This window comes from Bombina bombina, chromosome 3, assembly GCF_027579735.1.
Source record: "Bombina bombina isolate aBomBom1 chromosome 3, aBomBom1.pri, whole genome shotgun sequence".
Lineage (NCBI taxonomy): Eukaryota > Metazoa > Chordata > Amphibia > Anura > Bombinatoridae > Bombina > Bombina bombina.
This window is the reverse complement of record NC_069501.1, coordinates 1,163,193,340-1,163,211,839: the sequence shown is the minus strand read 5'-3', so window position 1 is coordinate 1,163,211,839 and position 18,500 is coordinate 1,163,193,340. Positions and strand designations below refer to the sequence as shown.

The following is an 18,500-nucleotide window of genomic DNA, read 5'->3' as shown; positions in this document are numbered from 1 at the left end:
ACCCTCCCTCTGGGCCTGAAGTTGGCAGACTTACCCTGGATCCCTAGTCATTGCTTTGACAGCCTGGGACTACAAAATGTTATTATCAGAGATAATCTGAAAATTTGGTACAACCTTAGGAATCTAAGTGACATTGCCCCACACCCGTCCCCCATTCATTCCATACCAGCCTTACTGGCGGCTCTCCCTGATACGCACATACAACAATGGAGTGAATGGGACCTGAAAGTGGTCTCGCGCATATACCTCTCGGGCACCCTGATCACGCCTCATAATATAAGTACAATTCTCCCAGAGCCCCCCCCGTGGGCCTCTTTTGAATACTCGAGGCTTTACGCTTTTATGACATCTTGGGGATTCACCAAAACCCTAAACAGGCCCCTGACTAACTGGGAAAAGCTATGGCAACTTCCTATTAAGACTCCTAGACTCATATCGTTCCACTACGATCTCTTGCAGTTGTCCACTAATAAAGACAGACCCTGGCAGCTAAGGGCTTGGGAGGGCGATTTAGCCAGACCTATCTCAGACAAAGACCTATGTGCAGCCATGACGTTAACTAAAAAGACGGTACACTGTGCAAATACATTAGAGGCCTACATGAAATTATTCCTAAAATGGTACTATACTCCCACGAGGCTGTCACAGATGTTTCCTACAACGTCCCCTTTATGCTGGAGAGATTGCTTGCAAAGAGGCTCAGATATGCATATTTGGTGGGACTGCCCAAAGCTGGCACCCCTCTGGACCCAGGTAGAAACCCTCTGCACTAACCTTGGGCTCTCTGTCCCACTCACTCCTGCAATTGCCCTTCTACACATTTTCCCAAGGAGAGTCCCAACCCACATTTCTAAATTGGTCATCTTTGTCCTAGCGGCCACGAAACTAGCGATAGCAAGGGCCTGGAAACAAACCCAACCCCCGGATATAACAGTTGTTACATCTATAATACAGGTATATGCCAAAATGGAACAAAGTTTCTATTCCAATATGGACAAGGAAGAACTATACTGGCGGATCTGGGAGACCTGGTTTACCCACCAGGGAGATCAAAGCTAAGTCTATGGTTGTATTAAAGGTTCTGGCCACTCCCATCACCATAATTACACTTCTAAACCCAGATGTGATATGCTAATTAGCCAATAACACCCGCTTCTTTAAACTTCCTGCCATAAACTGACCCCCCCCCCCTTATTCTCCTCCCTTCCCCCCCCCCCCCCTTCCTATAACAGGCCTCCCCCGCCTGGAGATGCGTACTGTAATTACAAGAGAAAGTATACGGTCAAGTATCCCTAGGCTGACTTCACGAAGTCCCTAGAAAGTTGAGTTAAAGTATAGGACTGAAGTACTACTGGGTCCCTGTATTTAAAGCCTGTTCCTACTGTTCTAAAATGAGGTTTCCATAGTGGATATTTTTTATTCATATTAATTGAAAAAGAGATTTATATGGTAGATATCTTATTTCATACTTGATATGCCCGATCTATGTGCTAGCATATTCATTAATAGCTATGTCTACTGTGTTATGATTACGACATAATGTTTATATACATGTAAACCTGTTAGTCACCTGCGTTGTGACTCCTATTGAAATGCTTAATTCTCAATATAATAAAAAGTTTGTCCAAAAATAGTGTAGTGTATCTCCACTAAACAACCATACTATACCAATAAAACCCAGGAAAATTGGCAAATATAGAAGCTAGATTAAAAACACAGTTAGTGTGGTTGCACCTATGATGTTAACTCAAAAAATTAACAAAGTCTAAAAATGGATAACACTAAGATCAATGATTAAATATCTTAAATTTGTTTAACTAAACATAACAAATCTTGTATAATAATAAAAATGTATTGAATAAAGAAATTAGGCAAGCTATTGAGAAATAAAGTTTACTAGTTAAAAAAATATGTTATGCATATGAATCAATTGATAATAGTGATATGTTACTCATACAAATAATAATAATAATAATATCTGCATTGGACTGCAGATATTATTATTATTTGTATGTGTAACATATCACTATTATCAATTGATTCATATGCATAACATAATTTTTTAACTAGTAAACTTTATTTCTCAATACCTTACCTGATTTCTTTATTCAATACATTTGAATAAAGAAATATGGGATCATTCCCTGAGTTGGACACTGTGAGGGGGTAAATCCTCGGATTTAGGCCTTTACTGCTTGGTCTGGCAATCTAATTGGTCCAGGGCACCTACACCTTATTTACTGGCATATATATTTTATGTCTAGGATTTGGGGCTGTTTTGTTTTTTTTTTATTACTAATTTTTGCTTTATTTACTGTCTATTTTATTATATTCAGAGTGAGTTATTGGATTGTTCACCTTTATTTATATACGGTTATATAATAGGTATACTGCTCCTGTATCGCAGTTGTAAGGCCCCAATAATATACCTGTATTATAGGTCTGAAGTAAACCATAGTCACTGTTTAAAAACTGTATTACAGTTTTATGGTACATATCAGTAACTAAATAACTCTCCTTGCAGTTCAAATGCAGTTTTTATCACGGACGGTATCTGGTATTGAATTTCTAACCTTTTTGCAATAACTGTTTCAATCCTGTGTACAGTCCTTCCTGTATTGCAGTTCTAGTGTATACTGCAGTGCTTATTCCAGTTTTTTCAGTTCTAGTATATACTACAGTAATTGCTAAAGTGCTCTAACGCAATCTAGTGTATGCCAGTCACTGCTCGGATGCTGTATTGCAGTCTAGTGTATACAGCAGTAAATTTTAAGTCCAGTATGGTAGTTTTAGTGTCAACAGCAGTCTTTTGCTGTCTTGTATTGCTGTTCTAGTGCATACTGCGGTATCCGATTTAATCATGTATTGCAGTTGTAGGGTATACCGCAGTATCTGCTGCTTTCCCGTATTACAGTTCTGCTTTCTACTGTATTCTGCTGTATGGAATGTTTAGTACATTGCCTTGCTTTCATCCTCTGTCGATTATTTTCTGTATTCAGTGTGACTTACTGTAATAGTGCTATTACTACTGTATTTATGTAATGCACTTGTTTAATAGGGAACATGTTTTTTAACTTATAATTATAAGTTTTCATAAGAATGTCATATACAGTAATAGGTTCTTGATCCATCTTAGACACAGGTGAGTGTGTGTTAACAAACAAGCTATGTTTGTATAATATCTTTAGTAGACACTTTACTCTTACTTAAAAAGAAATGTCTAAAAAAAAAGACTTCTTATATCTATTACAACATTAGTGGTATATTTTAGCTTAATTTCTAAAATAAACTTAGAAATATATATGAGATGAACTAAAATGTTACTTGTTTACTAGGGGTGGGCATTCAGATCCTTCTTTAGGATGCAAATGCGGAAAAAGGAATCTGCTCATGGGATTCAACTATTTTCAGAGCCACATTTATTCTTGTGAAAATTTGACAAGCTAGGATCTGGATTTGCACAGATTCTAATGTGTTCAACATTCACAAGAATAAATGCGTCTACGAAAAGAACCAAATCCCTTGAGTGGCCGCCTTCTTCCGCATTCAGATCCTAACAATCCGAATGCGCACCCCTATTGTTTACCCTTGTTACTTTGCATCCTTCAGAGAGCATTCTGGATTGAGTTATTGTCAGGTCTCTGCATATGGAGATACTAAGTAGCATTGTTGCAAAAATAGTACTCTATCTTAGAGTCTGATTCTCTAAAGCGCTTGTGAGATGGTGAGATTATTAAAGAAGTCTTGTCAGTACTGCAAGGTCCATCAAAGAATTTTAGAAAATCACATTTTAGCTTAAGAGCTGTTTATCCTGCTTAGTGGTCTTCTGAGCGTGAAGGAGAGACACATACATTACAGTAGAATGCTCAAAAAAAGTTTTTGCGTGGTAGTAGGTGGTAAATAAACATTGTTGTGCAAGTAAAATGTAAATATAATTCTCATTTGAACATATTATGTAATAATAATTCTAATAATACAATTAGTAAACATTTATTAGTTTTCTAGATACAATTTAATGGTTCATATACGGTGCAGTCTACAGAAGAAATATCTTTGTATTAAAGGTATTTGTTTCTTTTTTTATTTCTTTTTTATAGGTTTTCAGCTGGTCACGGGAATCTCCATCTGACCCTCGCAAGCCATTGGAAACTTACTATGATCCTAAAACAGGAAGCTTATTATCTTATAATCTTGAAAAACCTGAAAATTTAACAATTGGAGACTTTGGCAACTTGCAAACTCTTCCAGTTATACGAACTCCTGATATTCAGAAAGGCCTGGATTATTTCAAACCTTGGCTTAGATCAGACACTAAACAGCCATTTATAATAGTTGGACCAGAGGGCTGTGGGAAGGGGTAAGCTCAAGGGCATTATATTGAATGTTTTTATCTATAAGAATGCTGTTTTGCAATCTCCCTTGTTGTTTTTATTTACACATTTTCATTCTTCACATTTGGTCCTAGATTACAAGTGAAGCACAATCATAACTGCGAGAAGCGCAAATGCGATTGTGATATTGGGATATTCTTATTGTTAGAACCTGTACTATAAATTGGGTGTGAAAAAATTCTGGTAAATTCTGGTATCTAACACTCCCTATACTTTCTGTGACTCATGCTCGTATTACATGTTGAACCTCGTACTTACGTGATAAAAACATTAATACAGGATATATTCATCAAAGTGAAAAAGCTCCGGTAAAGTCATTGTGACTGCTTATATAGGACTTTAGAAACCATATTTTGCCCAAGAAATGCAAATATTTTATACGGAAGAGCAGTTTATTTAATCAGCATATTATTTACATATTTTGTAAGTACTTTCCTTTTTGAGCTATCCTTTTATTGGCCTACTACACATTGGATAGTACCCAAAGGAGATTCTGAAAATTTGGTGTACCCCTGGGTCCAGCGCCTCTTATACAAGAATGTACTGCTCACTAAGCCTGTATGAGTAACCAACACATAAGAAATTTAATATATGAAAATCTGCATTTATTGAAGTACAGGAATATTAATAAAGCAAGTAAGAGAGACCATATAGATGTGTCTAAAAAAAACAAACAAAAACAGCATATATATTTAAATAACATAATAATAACTCTTGAGTGATTACATAATGCAGAACTCAAGTCACGCAATGAGATGTAAACTCTGGTACAATGACTGTGAAAATGGCTCATAACACTTTAAGGACCAATAAATAAAGTGGATTTGCACAAATCTACTGCATAACTAACAAATGCATGATAAAAAGACAACACAATAGCACTTAGTCTCTCAAAAAGTGTAAATATAAAAAGACTGTGCACATTTTGTTAATGGTAGTAAATTGGAAAGTTATTTAAAATTGCATGCTCTATCTGAATCATGAAAGTTTAATTTTGACTTGAGTGTCCCTTTAAAATATATAATTGCTCAGGCGGACATACAAAATTCCAGAGCTCTCCACTTGCACTTCTTGTCCTCCAAAAGGGAAAAGAAAAAAGTAAAAAAAATCAAAGTGAAAGTTGTGTTCAGATATTTAAAAAAGTGTGCTAAACTAACCCTTTCTGTGCCATTTGCACAGCGCTTAACTCAAGCGGCACCTTATTGGTAGAAGAGAGACGTGCCGTGGTGGCTGTAGCTGCTGAATTTAGCGCTGTGCATTGGCACCGAAAGGTGAGTTTAGCACCCTTTTTTTCATATATGATCACTAAACATCCACTTTATTTTTAGTGATGGTAGTTCCTAGCGTTTGTTAAACGCTTGGATTTAACCTTCACTTTAAGTCTGCAGACTTGCTAGTCATCATTAGGGATTTTAAAGAATATCTTATATTGTAACATTTTAAATTATGTTATGAATATAAATGACACATCGCACACGTGTTTACTGTATATCAATAATGCTCAAGCTCAAATTAATAATTCCTTTACAAATTTAGCTTTTCTTTAATTTCGCACAGTTAAATTGCTACTGTCAGTTCACAATGTCTAAAAGGTTTTGATGCAAACCATCTTTATTGTAAGTGAAACTGGTAGGTTTCTGGTAACTTTACAATAGGAATAATTGTTTACATCGTGTAGCTTGCACTCAAGCGAGAAAACAAATGCTCAAGGTATACTCAGTTTTGCAGTTTCACTCGAGCCTAATTTACACTAGAAATACTGCACAAAATACTGCTTCACTTGTAATCTAGCCTTAGTTTTTTCACAATTACTTGTAGTTCTACATGTGAAGCCTTATAATTCAAGATTTATTAATTCAAATGCAATTTTTTTAAACAAACTACATAGTTATCAAGCTAATCATTTATTATTTTGTCCATCAGAATGCTCCTTCGTTATGCATTTTCCCAGCTCCGATCTACTCACATTGCTACAGTACATTGTAGTGCACAGACATCTCCACGTCATATCTTGCAAAAACTTACACAAACTTGTTTGGTGATCAGCACAAACACTGGTCGCGTATACAGACCAAAAGACTGTGAGACATTGGTGCTATATTTAAAGGATATCAACCTTCCAAAACCTGACAAATGGGGGACAAGCACCTTAGTTGCATTTCTTCAACAGGTAAGTATGTTTTGTCACTTTAAAGGGAGATAAAAGGTGCTGTAATGTGTTAGAATATGTTATTATTGCATTATTGCTTGCCTTTCACTATGTGTTTATCTTTTGTAAAGTAAAGGACATAAAACAAGTTAGGATTGTACAGCTCTAACTCCCCCCACACAATTCCTTCTATGGCTGTATCTATATCTACCTTTGCTTTTTGGTAGAATGCAGAAGTAGACACTCATTATCTGCTGGAGCATGCCTAGAAGCAAATAAGCTGTGCCTGTGTTTCTGTTGCTAAACACTGATAGGGGGGTGGATCAGACTACTCCAGACAGCATGGCTATGTAACTAATTTTGCTTATTTTTTAAATAACTTTTTAAATACTTGCTAGCAGTTTTTAAAAAAAATAAATATGCAAACTATTTTTACTTAATTAGCACTTTTAGGATATGCACAGATCTCAACATGTTTTTGGCACTTTAAAGTCCATTCCAGAGTAGCAGTGCTCAACTAGGACCTAGCTGAACACTTCTTGAAGAGCCAATGACATGTTACCACCGATTATCTGCTAACTCCCAGTAGTGCATTGCTGCTCTTGAACCTAGCTAGGTATGCTTTTCAAAAGGATACCAAGAGAACAAAATAAATTAGAAAATAGAAGCAAATTGAAAAGTCTTTTAAAATTGCATGCTCTGTTTTAACCAAGTTTAACTGTGACTTTGATGTGCCTTTAATAGATATTACTCTGTTAATTGGTGAGTTGCAATTAAACGTATTCCTTAACTCTTGCACTGTATATGATATACTCCCTGTAAATGTTATTTTGAAGGTTTTAACGTATCATGGATTTTATGATGAAAATCTTGAATGGGTTGGCCTAGAAAACATTCAGGTTGTGGCCTCAATGTCTGCTGGGGGCACTATAGGAAGACATAAGCTGACAACACGATTCACATCTGTGGTCCGTATATGTGCTGTTGAGTAAGTCTTTAAAATTATTATTTATTTCTTATTTTATTGCCGAGAGTATTTTGCATTATTTTATAGCATAATTTGTTCTTTGGCATGCTTACATTAATTAGCTTTTTTTATCCATTAAAACATGTAATTTTTGCATCATTGGTCCTATATAACGGTTTAATCCCAAGGGGTTAAAAACATAATTAGAACACTGCTCGAAAGTCACATGCATTGCATCCCCAAAGCAGAACATGACCAGTGTTTGATGGGTTGTGTGAATGTTCCTCCTGATTGATTTTTGGATGGTTTCCTCAGCAGGAACTTATTTATGTATTTAACCCCTTGGTGTTAATTAAACACATATTAGTTAATGGCAATCTTTCTGTTTGCTTTTTGGCTCCTGATTAGTGTTTTCAAGTTCTGAGTGACCACAATCCATTTCCGCATTGGGAAAAGTTTGCATCAATTTTAAGTAGGTAAAAGAAAAATCACCCAAACAATGCATGGGCAGCATCAGCTTTGTCAATCACAAATGATTTTAGATGAAAACGTTGCCAAACGGAAAACTGGTGTTCTTTCAATCAGTGACTAAAAAAACCAAACACTTGTTGTACAAAGATACCCAGTATACCCATCATGCCCAAATACAAATTCAGATTGTTTAACACTCCACTCTATCCAATTGGAAAGCACACACACAGACTTCATTAACCCATTTCGGAATTCCGTAATCAGCATTTATTATTGGTAGTTCAGGGTGCTGTTGTGGCAAAATGGAGATCGAATCTTGTGTAAGGTATCCGTCGAGGCTGTGTTTGACTCAGAAAGATTGTGATTACTTTGTTAATGCTTTGTTAATTCTGTTCCTGTTTTTCCAGTATCAGAAAAACAACCAAACAATCTAATAGTTCTTTAGAGTCAGTAATGCAAAAATGACATGCGCCAAAGAAGAGTTTGTCCTTTATTATTGTTTTGGTTAAGTATTCATGCTTTTCTTAAAATTTGTTTTTTTTTATAGCTATCCAGAAAGGGACCAGTTGCAAACAATTTGCAGCTCATATTTAGAACCTGTATTGCAAAAAAATCTAAAGAATCATCCAGTTTGGAGCTCTTCTTCAAAAATTCACCAACTTGCAGGTTCCATGGTTCAAGTCTATGAACAGGTAATTCAGATTATTTGCATAGAGTTTAGAAAATTGTTAGCATCAATAATGAAAATTAAAAGTTAGCATTTCTAAAAGTAAAATAAAAAGACTGATTAGCATTTCTAGAGCAGGACAAGAAGGTCTGTTATCTCCAATTAGCATACGAGTTTGCTATCCCATCCTTGTAGAGTTTGAGCTTGCTTATGTGCCAGATATAATAAAGATTTAGTTAATCCAGTAAAATTATCCCGGTTTTGCAAGACATGTCCATGAAAATAGATATTTGTAAAGTGTTTGGGTGTCCTTTGCTATATCAATCATATATTCGATGTAAATGACCTACTGTACTGATCTAAGTAATCTAACGTGGCCAGGCAAACTGCTGCATATTTAAGTAAAAAGGATACACTTTAACCTTCTTAGGCATTGTAAAAAAACACATTGGTAAGACCTACATGGAAGAATTCAGTTTGCGGATGTAAATTACAAAATAAGCAGAGAATGTAAATAATGAATGAGCATTGCATCTTTCTCCTGTTAAGTGTAGTCAGTCCACGGGTCATCCATTACTTATGGAATATATCTCTTCCTAACAGGAAACTGCAAGAGAATTACCCAGCAGAGCTTTGCTATATAGCTCCTCCCCTCACATATCATACTCAGTCATTCTCTTGCAGCCTAACTAAAAAGGAAGCTGTGAGAGATCTGTGGTGTTTTTTAACTTAGTTTATTTCTACAATCAAAAGTTTGGCACCGGAGTGTGCTGTTTATTCTCAGGCAGCATTAGAAGAAGAATCTGCCTGGGTTTTTTTCTATGGTCTTAGCAGACGTAACTAAGATCCACTGGCTGTTTCTCATCTGAGGAGTGAGGTAACTTCAGAGAAGGGGAATAGCATTCAGGGCCCCCCTGCAAATGAGGTATGTGCAGTAATTTATTTTCTGAGGAATGGAATTGACTGAGAAAATACTGCTGATACCATTGTAAAGTAAGTTCAGCCTTAAATGCAGTGATAGCGACTGGTATTAGGCTGATGAGTGTGTGTACACTGAATGTATTTTTCTAAGGAATGGAATTGACTCTGAAAATACTGTTAATACTGAAATAATGTATGAGCCTTAACTGCAGTAAAAGCGACTGGTAGCAGGCTTATTAATAATAATACATAACTTTCAAATGTATGTTTAAAACGTTTACTGGCTTGTTAATCGTTTTTGTGAGGTACTTGGTGATAAAACTTATTAGGGCATGATTTTTACCACATGGCCATTTTTGTTTTCTGCATAGAAACAGTTTCTGAGCTTCCCCACTGTTGTAATATGAGTGGGAGGGGCCTATTTTAGCGCTTTTTTGCGCAGTAAAAATTCAGTCACAGTCTGTCTACTTCATCCTCCATGATCCAGATCGTCTCTAGAGAGCTCAGGGGTCTTCAAAATCCATTTTGAGGGAGGTAATCAGGCACAGCAGTCCTGTGACAGTGTATTTGACTGTGAGAAAAACGTTAATTATATAATTGTTATCCGTTTTTGGGTACTAAGGGGTTAATCATCCATTTGCTGGTGGGTGCAATCCTTTGCTAACTTAATACATTTACTGTGAAAATTTGGTTGCTATAACTATTTTGGTCATTGTTATTTCAACTGTGTCAGTTTTTCTGTACTTCTTAAAGGCACAGTAACGTTTTTTATATTGCTTGTAAATTAATTTTGAAAAGTATTTCCAAGTTTGCTAGTCTCATTGCTAGTTTGTTTAAACATGTCTGACTCAGATGAATCTCTTTGTTCACTATGTTTAAAGGCCAATGTGGAGCCCAATAGAAATTTGTGTACTAATTGCATTGATGCTACTTTAAATAAAAGTCAATCTTTACATGTAAAGAAATTATCACCAGACGACGAGGGGGAAGTTATGCCGACTAACTCTCCTCACGTGTCAGTACCTTCGCCTCCCGCTCAGGAGGTGCGTGATTTTTTGGCGCCAAGTACATCAGGGAGGCCCTTACAAATCACTTTGCAAGACATGGCTACTGTTATGACAGAAGTATTATCTAAGTTGCCAGAATTAAGAGGCAAGCGTGATAGCTCTGGGTTAAGGATAGAGCGCGCGGATGAGATGAGAGCCATGTCAGATACTGCGTCACAGTTTGCAGAACGTGAGGACGGAGAGCTTCATTCTGTGGGTGACGGATCTGATCCAGGGAGACTGGATTCAGAGATTTCCAATTTTAAATTTAAGCTAGAGAACCTCCACACATTGCTAGGGGAGGTATTAGCGGCTCTGAATGATTGTAACACGGTTGCAATTCCAGAGAAATTATGTAGGTTGGATAGATACTATGCGGTACCGGTGTGTACTGACGTATTTCCTATACCAAAAAGGCTTACAGAGATTATTAGCAAGGAGTGGGATAGACCGGGTGTGCCTTTTACCCCTCCTCCCATATTTAGGAAAATGTTTCCTATTGACGCCACCACACGAGACTTATGGCAGACGGTCCCTAAGGTGGAGGGAGCAGTTTCTACTTTAGCTAAGCGTACCACTATCCCGGTGGAGGATAGTTGTGCCTTTTCAGATCCAATGGATAAAAAATTAGAGGGTTACCTTAAGAAAATGTTTGTTCAACAAGGTTTTATTTTACAGCCCCTCGCATGCATTGCGCCTGTCACTGCTGCGGCAGCATTCTGGTTTGAGTCTCTGGAAGAGGCCATTCGCTCAGCTCCATTGGATGAAATAATCAACAAGCTTAAGACACTTAAGCTAGCTAACGCATTTGTTTCTGATGCCGTTGTGCATTTAACCAAACTTACGGCTAAGAACTCCGGATTCGCCATCCAAGCGCGCAGAGCGCTATGGCTTAAATCCTGGTCAGCTGACGTGACTTCTAAATCTAAATTGCTTAATATTCCTTTCAAAGGGCAGACCTTATTCGGGCCCGGCTTGAAAGAAATTATTGCTGACATTACGGGAGGTAAGGGCCATGCTCTACCTCAGGGCAGGGCCAAATCAAAGGCCAAACAGTATAATTTTCGTGCCTTTCGTAACTTCAAGGCAGGAGCAGCATCAACTTCCTCCGCTCCAAAACAGGAAGGAGCTGTTGCTCGTTACAGACAGGGCTGGAAAGTTAACCAGTCCTGGAACAGGGGCAAGCAGGCCAAGAAACCTGCTGCTGCCCCCAAAACAGCATGAAGAGAGGGCCCCCTATCCGGAAACGGATCTAGTGGGGGGCAGACTTTCTCTCTTCGCCCAGGCTTGGGCAAGAGATGTCCAGGATCCCTGGGCGTTGGAGATCATATCTCAGGGATATCTCCTGGACTTCAAAACTTCTCCTCCACGGGGGAGATTTCATCTTTCAAGGTTATCAGCAAACCAAATAAAGAAAGAGGCGTTTCTACGCTGTGTACAAGACCTCTTACTAATGGGGGTAATCCACCCAGTTCCGCGGACGGAACACGGGCAGGGATTCTATTCAAACCTATTTGTGGTTCCCAAGAAAGAGGGAACCTTCAGGCCAATCTTGGACTTAAAAATCCTAAACAAATTTCTAAGAGTTCCTTCATTCAAAATGGAAACTATTCGAACTATCCTTCCCATGATCCAAGAGGGTCAGTACATGACCACAGTGGATCTAAAGGATGCCTACCTTCACATACCGATTCACAAGGACCATTACCGGTATCTGAGATTTGCCTTCCTAGACAGGCATTACCAGTTTGTAGCTCTTCCCTTCGGATTAGCTACGGCTCCAAGAATCTTTACAAAATTCTAGGATCACTTCTGGCGGTACTAAGACCGCGAGGCATAGCGGTGACTCCGTACCTAGACGACATTCTGATACAAGCGTCAAGTTTTCAAACTGCCAAGTCTCATACAGAGATAGTTCTGGCATTTCTGAGGTCGCATGGGTGGAAGGTGAACGCGGAAAAGAGTTCTCTATTACCACTTACAAGAGTTCCCTTTCTAGGGACTCTTATAGATTCTGTAGAGATGAAAATTTACCTGACAGAGGCCAGGTTATTAAAACTTCTAAATGCTTGCCGTGTCCTTCACTCCATTCCACACCCGTCAGTAGCTCAGTGCATGGAAGTAATCGGCTTAATGGTAGCGGCAATGGACATAGTACCATTTGCGCGCCTGCATCTCAGACCGCTGCAATTGTGCATGCTAAGTCAGTGGAACGGGGATTACTCAGATTTGTCCCCCCTACTAAATCTGGATCAAGAGACCAGAGATTCTCTTCTATGGTGGCTTTCTCGGCCACATCTGTCCAAGGGGATGACCTTTCGCAGGCCAGATTGGACGATTGTAACAACAGACGCCAGCCTTCTAGGCTGGGGAGCAGTCTGGAATTCCCTGAAAGCTCAGGGATTATGGACTCAGGAGGAGAAACTCCTCCCAACAAATATTCTGGAGTTAAGAGCAATATTCAATGCTCTCCTAGCTTGGCCTCAGTTAGCAACTCTGAGGTTCATCAGATTTCAGTCGGACAACATCACGACTGTGGCTTACATCAACCATCAAGGGGGAACCAGAAGTTCCCTAGCGATGTTGGAAGTCTCAAAGATAATTCGCTGGGCAGAGTCTTACTCTTGCCACCTGTCAGCGATCTACATCCCAGGCGTTGAGAACTGGGAGGCGGATTTTCTATGTCGCCAGACTTTTCATCCGGGGGAGTGGGAGCTTCATCCGGAGGTCTTTGCTCAACTGATTCGTCGTTGGGGCAAACCAGATCTGGATCTCATGGCGTCTCGTCAGAACGCCAAGCTTCCTTGTTCCGGATCCAGGTCCAGGGACCCGGGAGCGGTGCTGATAGATGCTCTGACAGCCCCTTGGGTCTTCAACATGGCTTATGTGTTTCCACCATTCCCGATGCTTCCTCGTTTGATTGCCAAGATCAAACAGGAGAGAGCTTCGGTGATTCTGATAGCGCCTGCGTGGCCACGCAGGACCTGGTATGCAGACCTAGTGGACATGTCGTCCTGTCCACCGTGGTCTCTGCCTCTGAGACAGGACCTTCTAATTCAGGGTCCTTTCAAACATCCAAATCTAATTTCTCTGAGGCTGACTGCATGGAGATTGAATGCTTGATTCTATCAAAGCGTGGCTTCTCGGAGTCGGTTATTGATACCTTAATACAGGCTAGGAAGCCTGTTACCAGAAAAATTTACCATAAGATATGGCATAAATATTTACATTGGTGCGAATCCAAGAGTTACTCATGGAGTAAGGTTAGGATTCCTAGGATATTGTCCTTTCTACAAGAGGGTTTAGAAAAGGGCTTATCTACTAGTTCGTTAAAGGGACAGATTTCTGCTCTGTCTATTCTTCTACACAAACGTCTGGCTGAAGTTCCAGACGTTCAGGCTTTCTGTCAGGCTTTAACTAGGATTAAGCCTGTGTTTAAGTCTGTTGCTCCGCCGTGGAGCTTAAACTTAGTTCTTAATGTTCTTCAAGGCGTTCCATTTGAACCCCTTCATTCCATTGATATCAAGCTGTTATCTTGGAAAGTTCTGTTTTTGATGGCTATTTCCTCGGCTCGAAGAGTCTCTGAGTTATCTGCCTTACATTGTGATTCTCCTTATCTGATTTTTCATTCAGACAAGGTAGTCCTGCGTACTAAACCTGGGTTCTTACCTAAGGCAGTGACTAACAGGAATATCAATCAAGAGATTGTTGTTCCATCTCTGTGTTCTAACCCTTCTTCAAAGAAGGAACGACTTTTGCATAATCTGGACGTAGTCCGTGCCCTGAAATTCTATTTGCAGGCAACTAAGGATTTTCGTCAAACTTCTTCCCTGTTTGTCGTTTACTCTGGACAGAGGAGAGGTCAAAAGGCTTCGGCTACCTCTCTCTCTTTTTGGCTTCGTAGCATAATACGCTTAGCCTATGAGACTGCTGGACAGCAGCCTCCTGAAAGGATTACAGCTCATTCTACTAGAGCTGTGGCTTCCACCTGGGCCTTTAAAAATGAGGCCTCTGTTGAACAGATTTGCAAGGCTGCGACTTGGTCTTCGCTTCACACTTTTTCAAAATTTTACAAATTTGACACTTTTGCTTCGTCGGAGGCTATTTTTGGGAGAAAGGTACTTCAGGCAGTGGTTCCTTCTGTTTAATGTTCCTGCCTTGTCCCTCCCTTCATCCGTGTACTTTAGCTTTGGTATTGGTATTCCATAAGTAATGGATGACCCGTGGACTGACTACACTTAACAGGAGAAAACATAATTTATGCTTACCTGATAAATTCCTTTCTCCTGTAGTGTAGTCAGTCCACGTCCCGCCCTGTTTTTACGGCAGGTCTAAATTTTAATTAAACTCCAGTCACCACTGTACCCTATGGTTCCTCCTTTCTCGTCTGCTTTGGTCGAATGACTGAGTATGATATGTGAGGGGAGGAGCTATATAGCAAAGCTCTGCTGGGTAATTCTCTTGCAGTTTCCTGTTAGGAAGAGATATATTCCATAACTAATGGATGACCCGTGGACTGACTACACTACAGGAGAAAGGAATTTATCAGTCAGTAAAGTATATTTCTTTTTCAAAGATATGACGAGTCCACGGATTTCATCCTTACTTGTGGGATATTAACCTCCTGCTAACAGGAAGTGGCAAAGAGCACCACAGCAGAGCTGTATATATAGCCCCTCCCCTTCCCCTTCACCCCCAGTCATTCTCTTTGCCTGTGTTATACTAGGAAGACATGGTAAAGTGAGGTGTTAGTTTTAGTTTCTTCAATCAAGAAGTTTTTTATTTTAAATGGTACCGGTGCGTACTATTTTCCTCAGGGGGATATGGAAGAAGATTTCTGCCCTGAGGTTTGATGATCTTAGCATTTGTAACTAAGATCCACGCTGGTTTCCCACAAGACTTCTGAAGGTAACCATGAGATATCTTCAGTGTGGAGACCGGTTTCATGCTACAAGCAGCATTAAGGTATGTGCAGCCTTTTTTTCTGAGGAGACTTGGTGTATCAGAACTGGCTGGTATTATTTTCCTGTATGGGAATGGGGTAAGCAGTAAAACCTATTTTAATAAGAGAGGTGTTACTGGAGTCCCTATTTTATATTATCATTAGTTGATATTTGGGCATTATGTGACATGGGAGACAATATAAAAAACGATGTTTCATGTTTTTTATTTTTGGCACTTAAAACTTATTGGTTTTATGCTTGAGGGTTATTGTGTGTGTGTATTTTTACTTTAGTGCAAAACTGCATTTCCATGCGGTGTTGTTTGGGCCTACTCCAACTTTTAACCTTAAGGGGCGGAGCCTATTTTGGCGCAATTTCTTCAGGCTTAGCAGCAGCAAACAGTAACTCGTGGCTCCTGGACTGTGTAGCTGGTCTGAAGGGTTGGAAACTTGATTTGAAGTACCCTGGGGGCTGGTAGGTGCCACAGCAGAGCTGTGGCGAGGTGCAGAGTGTATTTGTATCTATCTTTTGACTACATGTTGATATAAGTACTTCTAAAGCATTATTTCTGCCCTTGCTTCTGGGTGCAGTAATTTTTGGATTAACCAACAATATTAAGTTAAATTTGGGAATAATTTAACTTTCTTTGTGCATTTTGGAAAAATTGTTCACTTTTTCTTTTCTTAAAGGCACAGTACACATTTTTTCTAATGTTTATTTCTCCAACATAGGTGTGTCCGGTCCACGGCGTCATCCTTACTTGTGGGGATATTCTCTTCCCCAACAGGAAATGGCAAAGAGCCCAGCAAAGCTGGTCACATGATCCCTCCTAGGCTCCGCCTACCCCAGTCATTCTCTTTGCCGTTGTACAGGCAACATCTCCACGGAGATGGCTTAGAGTTTTTTAGTGTTTAACTGTAGTTTTTATTATTCAATCAAGAGTTTGTTATTTTAAAATAGTGCTGGTATGTACTATTTACTCAGAAACAGAAAAGAGATGAAGATTTCTGTTTGTATGAGGAAAATGATTTTAGCACCGTAACTAAAATCCATGGCTGTTCCACACAGGACTGTTGAGAGCAATTAACTTCAGTTGGGGGAACAGTGTGCAGTCTCTTACTGCTTGAGGTATGACACATTCTAACAAGACGATGTAATGCTGGAAGCTGTCATTTTCCCTATGGGATCCGGTAAGCCATGTTTATTAAGATAGTAAATAAGGGCTTCACAAGGGCTTATTAAGACTGTAGACTTTTTCTGGGCTAAATCGATTCATTATTAACACATATTTAGCCTTGAGGAATCATTTATTCTGGGTATTTTGATATGATTATATCGGCAGGCACTGTTTTAGACACCTTATTCTTTAGGGGCTTTCCCTAATCATAGTCAGAGCCTCATTTTCGCGCCGGTATGGCGCACTTGTTTTTGAGGACAGCATGGCATGCAGCTGCATGTGTGTGGAGCTCTGATACATAGAAAAGTCTTTCTGAAGGCATCATTTGGTATCGTATTCCCCTTTGGGCTTGGTTGGGTCTCAGCAAAGCAGATTCCAGGGACTGTAAAGGGGTTAAATATAAAAACGGCTCCGGTTCCGTTATTTTAAGGGTTAAAGCTTCCAAATTTGGTGTGCAATACTTTTAAGGCTTTAAGACACTGTGGTGAAATTTTGGTGAATTTTGAACAATTCCTTCATACTTTTTCGCAATTGCAGTAATAAAGTGTGTTTAGTTTAAAATTTAAAGTGACAGTAACGGTTTTATTTTAAAACGTTTTTTGTGCTTTGTTATCAAGTTTATGCCTGTTTAACATGTCTGAACTACCAGATAGATTGTGTTCTGACTGTGGGGAAACCAAGGTTCCTTCTCATTTAACTATATGTATTTTATGTCATAAAAAAATTTAGTAAAAATGATGCCCAAGATGATTCCTCAAGTGAGGGGTGTAAGCATGGTACTGCATCATCCCCTCCTTCGTCTACACCAGTCTTGCCCATACAGGAGGCCCCTAGTACATCTAGTGCGCCAATACTCCTTACTATGCAACATTTAACGGCTGTAATGGATAATTCTATCAAAAACATTTTAGCCAATATGCCCACTTATCAGCGAAAGCGCGACTGCTCTGTTTTAGAAAATTCTGTAGAGCATGAGAACGCTGATGATATGGTTTCTGAAGGGCCCCTACACCAGTCTGAGGGGGCCAGGGAGGTTTTGTCTGAGGGAGAAATTTCAGATTCAGGAAACATTTCTCAACAAGCTGAACCTGATGTGATTACTTTTAAATTTAAGTTGGAACATCTCCGCGCTCTGCTTAAGGAGGTGTTATCCAATTTGGATGATTGTGATTATCTGGTCATTCCAGAACCACTATGTAAAATGGAAAAGTTCTTAGAGGCCCCGGGGCCCCCCGAAGCTTTTCCTATATCCAAGCGGGTGGCGTACATTGTTAGTAAAGAATGGGACAGGCCCGGTATACCTTTAGTACCTCCCCCCATATTTATAAAATTGTTTTCCTATAGTCGACCCCAGAAAGGACTGATGGCAGACAGTCCCCAAGGTCGAGGGGGCGGTTTCTACTCTACACAAGCGCGCCACTATACCCATAGAAGATAGTTGTGCTTTCCAAGATCCTATGGATAAAAAATTAGAAGGTCTGCTAAAGATGTTTGTTCAGCAAGGTTCCCTTCTACAACCAATTGCATGCATTGTCCCTGTCACTGCAGCCGCGTGTTTCTAGTTTGATGAGCTAGGAAAGGCGATTATTAGTAATTCTTCTTCTTATGAGGAGATTATGGACAGAATTCGTGCTCTTAAATTGGCTAATTCTTTCACCCTAGACGCCACCTTGCAATTGGCTAGGTTAGCGGCGAAAAAATTCTGGGTTTGCTATTGTGGCGCAGAGCGCTTTGGTTAAAATCTTGGGCAGCGGATGCGTCTTCCAAG

At 39.4% G+C, this 18,500-nt stretch overlaps 1 protein-coding gene across 1 annotated transcript in view; it reads left to right on the top strand.

The window, feature by feature from the left end:
* Positions 1–18,500, top strand: part of DYNC2H1 (dynein cytoplasmic 2 heavy chain 1) — a 1,178,830-nt gene that overhangs the window by 306,601 nt on the left and 853,729 nt on the right. Inside the window, exons 40-43 of the mRNA XM_053705582.1 lie at positions 4,098–4,357; positions 6,315–6,561; positions 7,377–7,528; positions 8,526–8,670. Coding sequence (XP_053561557.1) covers positions 4,098–4,357; positions 6,315–6,561; positions 7,377–7,528; positions 8,526–8,670 — 804 coding nt within the window. The remainder of the gene's footprint in view (positions 1–4,097; positions 4,358–6,314; positions 6,562–7,376; positions 7,529–8,525; positions 8,671–18,500) is intronic.